Source organism: Rhododendron vialii, chromosome 1a (assembly GCF_030253575.1).
Source record: "Rhododendron vialii isolate Sample 1 chromosome 1a, ASM3025357v1".
NCBI classification, from domain to species: Eukaryota; Viridiplantae; Streptophyta; class Magnoliopsida; order Ericales; family Ericaceae; genus Rhododendron; species Rhododendron vialii.
In genome coordinates this window covers 41,590,405-41,595,108 of record NC_080557.1, presented here as the reverse complement: position 1 = coordinate 41,595,108, position 4,704 = coordinate 41,590,405, and the positions used below count along the sequence as shown (strand labels likewise).

General features: G+C 38.7%; 1 protein-coding gene across 1 annotated transcript; it reads left to right on the top strand.

Moving 5' to 3' along the window:
* The first annotated feature begins 1,017 nt into the window (after positions 1–1,017).
* LOC131322511 (transcription factor MYB48-like) lies at positions 1,018–3,639 on the top strand. The gene is made up of 3 exons (XM_058353891.1): positions 1,018–2,466; positions 2,573–2,702; positions 2,965–3,639. Exons 1-3 carry the CDS (start codon positions 2,352–2,354, stop codon positions 3,458–3,460), a joined length of 741 nt encoding a protein of 246 aa, XP_058209874.1. The 5' UTR covers positions 1,018–2,351; the 3' UTR covers positions 3,461–3,639.
* Positions 3,640–4,704: the final 1,065 nt, after the last annotated feature.

Here is a 4,704-nt window from a genome sequence, read left to right as displayed (position 1 = left end):
CTGTATTTGGAAACTTTATATCCATCTTAAAATCAATTGGCAATGAGTGGAGAGGTCCCAGATGTTATTAAGTGATCACCCATTCCACTCCCAAGCAACGTGGGATTCATTTCCCTAACATCCCTCTCACGTGCAGCCGTGTTTGAGATCTGTTGCGTGTGGCCATTTTTTGGGTCCTATCATCGTGCAGCCTTTTCGCCCACTTTTTGGGTCTTGTCATCGTGCAGCCTTTTCGCCCACTTTTTGGGTCCTGTCATCGTGCAGCCTTTTCGCTGGTTTGTCGTCGCGGGGTGTCGATTGTGAATTTTATAAAACGTGGGGTGGAACAGGTCCCGCTTTGATACCATGTGGAAACTTTATGTCCATCTCAAAACCAAAATTGGCAATGAGTAGAGAGATCCTAGATGTTATTAAGTGATCACCTATTCCACTTCCAAGCAATGTGAGAATCATTTCCTTAACAGTATGTTGGTATGTGTACTCTATGTGTATTTGGAGTTACCTAGAAAAAAGGATTTTTCTTTTGTATACATTCGGAAACAGATACCCCATGTATTTGGTGTGGTTTAGTAAAAGCATCTCCAACCCTAAACTCCATTACCAAATTCCAAAGATTTGGCTCGAGCCCACAGAAGTAGCTCTACCAGGTTCTATCAACTCTTACGGTGCTTTGCTCTGGTTTCAATTGGGCTCCCTATTAGTAAGCAATGGACTAGTCTCCCAAAATTAGTTGAGATGCACGTAAGCTGAGTCGTACACCTGAATTATCGGGAAAAAAAAAGTGGCACTAACAATCTTCTTTCTATATTACCATTGGAGCAACATTACGTGATAACAAGATTTTGGTACTGGTCTACTTACCCAATGACTTTGGAATTGCTATTTTGCTTTAAGCCTTTAACAAGTGGAGATGCTCTAAGTTATAGTATTGGTGGAATCTAACCACATTATTCTTGAGTACTTTTGAAGTCATATTTTGAATTCCATTCATATTTTGAAACTTTTGTAAGATATTTTTTTGGGGGAGAAAAGAATGAAACTATAGAAATGATAGTTAGTTTTTGTGCTATTGTAAAGCTTTAGATTAAATTGTTGATTTTCTTAGGTGAAAAACTTGTAGGCCCATCTTAAGTGGTCGCTTTAGTTCCCCAAAAAGCTCAGATGCGATGTATTGTATGTACTATACTTTGTGGTAGTAGTTGTCCAATGGAGGTAAAATCCCTGCACCAATCGTTGTTGCATTCAAACACCCAAAATACGGTTGTACGAATGTCTCAATCCAATATCCTGTATAATCCGGCCAATTAAACAGGCCTAAAGAGTATTATAGGAATTACTCATTTATGCTGATTCCATTTTTATTCCGTCAAAAAGACCACCCACAGTTGTCCCCATTCCAGCTTTGTAACCTTTGTCCATTTCTCCTCCTCCTCGTCCTTCCATTGGGCATCCGTTTTGTATATATATTAATATTATCTATACCATTTAATTAAGTGGAGGGTCACCACCACCACCACCATTTCCTCAAATTGGATGGTAGTAGAAGATCTAGCAACTTCCATCAACTTTTATTCATATCAAGCCAAGCAAGCTCTGAACTAGTCTTTCTTTTCCACTGTCTCCTTTAGAGGTTTTCACTCTCCCCACTTCAACTTAGAGGTTTAAATTTAATCTTGTGAACCATAAATTGGATTTTTGTTATATTTGTAAGGTGCAGCGCAGTCCCCACCTGAAAGTATTAAATATTAACTGTTAGGCATAGTCCAAACAGTTAGTTTCAAGGTTTTTGTCCCTGGGATGATGTCAACATCCCAGAAACAGCGCAAGCACAACCCTGGCCCTGATATTGTAAGGTGCCTCTATGATGAAAGTGGCTTGTGCTGTCTTATATGTCCATTCTCGATATCTTCATCATTCAATTGAGTGACACTTCTAACATACCCTAAATTCAATATTTTTTCCAAAGAGAAATAGAAGGTTTGATGTGCTGAAATTGGGACAATTTATCACACTATTACGTGGAGGAAAGTGGTGAAAGTTACATCAACATATCAATATCTTATCTTGATTACTTTGCTTGATAATGGGTGACATCAAATGCACAAGCTGCCTATCACGCGTCTAGGATGTGTCACCACATGAACGGCTAAGATTAAAAATCGGAATTTAAAAGGATGAAAAAGATCACATAATTTCACTACTTGGGGAAATGATGAATATAAATAACAGTAGAATCCACCTAGTTTCCTTATACCACAAAGTTGGTTGGAGCCACTTTCTTTCTTGTAAAAGAAAAGGAAAGCAGGAGAGGAAAATAAGAAAGAGTCAGAAACTTGGAGGAACTTGCGAAAATGGTTCAAGAGGGAATCCGAAAGGGGCCATGGACTGAACATGAAGATGTTCAGCTTGTTTTCTACGTGAAGTTGTTTGGGGATCGCAGATGGGACTTCGTAGCCAAAGTTTCAGGTTTGAAGGTGGCGGGAGAACAAAAATAACCCGGTAGGGCTTTTTTGTCACGCCACGGGCTTTTTTTCCCCATGAAAGTAGAGTTAACCACATGGATATGTTGTAGGTTTGAAAAGAACTGGAAAGAGTTGCCGGTTGCGTTGGGTTAATTACCTCCACCCTGGCCTTAAACATGGCAAGATGACTGCCAATGAAGAGCGGCTTGTGATTGAACTTCAATCTAAATGGGGAAACAGGTTTGGAAAAAGCATGCATAACAAGTCCACTTTCTTATAGTTTTCTACCAGGTTGTCATAATTTGTTGAAGTTTGATGTTTGGTGGTTGTTTTCTGAATCAGATGTCAAGGACTTGTGTTTTCAAAAGCATGCATAACAAGCGGCTTGTGTTTGCAAAAACAGTGTTTGTAAAATTTAATGTGAAAAACCGATTCTGAAATAGCAAGTATACAGGGATGTATTCTAATTTTGCAAATTGAACATATGATTAATCATGTGTAGGTGGTCAAGAATTGCGCGGAAGTTACCGGGGAGAACTGACAATGAGATCAAGAATTACTGGAGGACCCATATGAGGAAGCAGGCTCAAGACAGGAAAAGAGCCGTGTCTCCTACTCCATCAACTTCTAATTCATCTTCTTTCGAGTCTAACGATCCTCCGGTGGACTCGATGCCCTCTATGGAAACCAAGGACCAGAGCTTTTATGATACAGGGGGACTTGAGATGTTGGCTCCAAGGGGAAAGAACACCAAACAAGAAGAGGAAGGGATTGAAAAAGGATACTCTCTGGATGACATATGGAAAGAGATTCCACCTTTTGAAATCGACACAACAAAAGGTTATAGCGAAGAGGGATGCAATTTCTCCAGCCAAACAATGGCTTCTCCAATTTGGAACTATTTTCCTGATATGCTATCGATGATGGAAGGAGAGGAGAGTTCGGTATTCGTCCCCACCATGACCGGACAAATTTTTGCAGGCTATGAACAACTTTAACCGCAAGCTAATCGCAGATTCTTATTTGTTTGTGATTTGTTCATAGATGTAATATAATCCTAAGGAAGTCGTATTTCATATAGTTCGTGCCTCTATCTGTGTCTGTGTCTGTGTCATGTGTACTCGACCAGTTTGCGTTCCCCTTTTACTAGATGAAGATCAATTTGTGGCTTTTAACATTTCTCCTAGTTTTTGCACTTCAAATGGAGTTCTGTGTAGTTGAAGCTTAATCCAACTGTAAGAGTTTATGCTTTATTATTGCTTCTTATAGCTAATAGACTGATGCTAATGATGCAAGATTTTCATCGGTCAACTATAGGAAGATCGGGATCTTTACAAGAGGCTTTCTAAAGCTTTCCTCTCAATTCATATTTAGCCGTGAGCAATCTGCGTTTGCGATCTCGTAATATGGAATAATGCATTTGTTGTCCTCATTTGACGAGTCCTAATATGAAATGAGAACTAAATAATGCATTATTCCATGTCCAGATAATATTCCGTGATGTATGTTGTTTGCGGATGATATTGTCTTAGTAGATAAAACTGCAAGAGGGATAACGCTAAATTAGAAATTTAGAGAGAAGCATTGGAGTCCAAAGGATTTAGGATAAGTAAGAGTAAAATTGAGTATGTGTACTAGTGACAATAGAAGTGTCCAAACAGAAGTGGGGATTCGGGATCAGGATATACCAAAAAATGAGCATTTTAGGTATTAAGGTTCGGTTTTGAACAAAGATGGAGAGATTACGGACAACATAACCCATAGGATCCGAGTTGGGGTGGAGAGCTGCTTATGGTGTAATGTGTGATCGATGGATCCCTAACAAATTGAAAGATAAATTTTTTAGAACTACTGTACGACTAACGATGCTATACAAGACGGAGTGTTGGCCAATCAAAAAATAATAAGTGAGTAACATGAGTGTAGCTGAAATGAGAATGTTGAGATGGATGTATGGTAAGATTAGAAGAGATAGAATTAGAAATGAACTATTCGTGAAATGGTAGTAGTTGTACCTATAAAGGATAAGTTGAGAAAAAATAGATTAAGATAGTTTGAACACATTTTACTAGAATTTACTAGACGCAGTAGTCAAGAAGAGTGACATGATAGTAGTTGATAGTCGGGTTAGGGTCTGAGGAAGACTTAAAACTGACTTTAGATGTTGTGATATGGATTGACTTTCGCTTATTAAATCTAAGTGAACAGGCAGCTCTAGACAGAATTCAATGAAAAAATATGA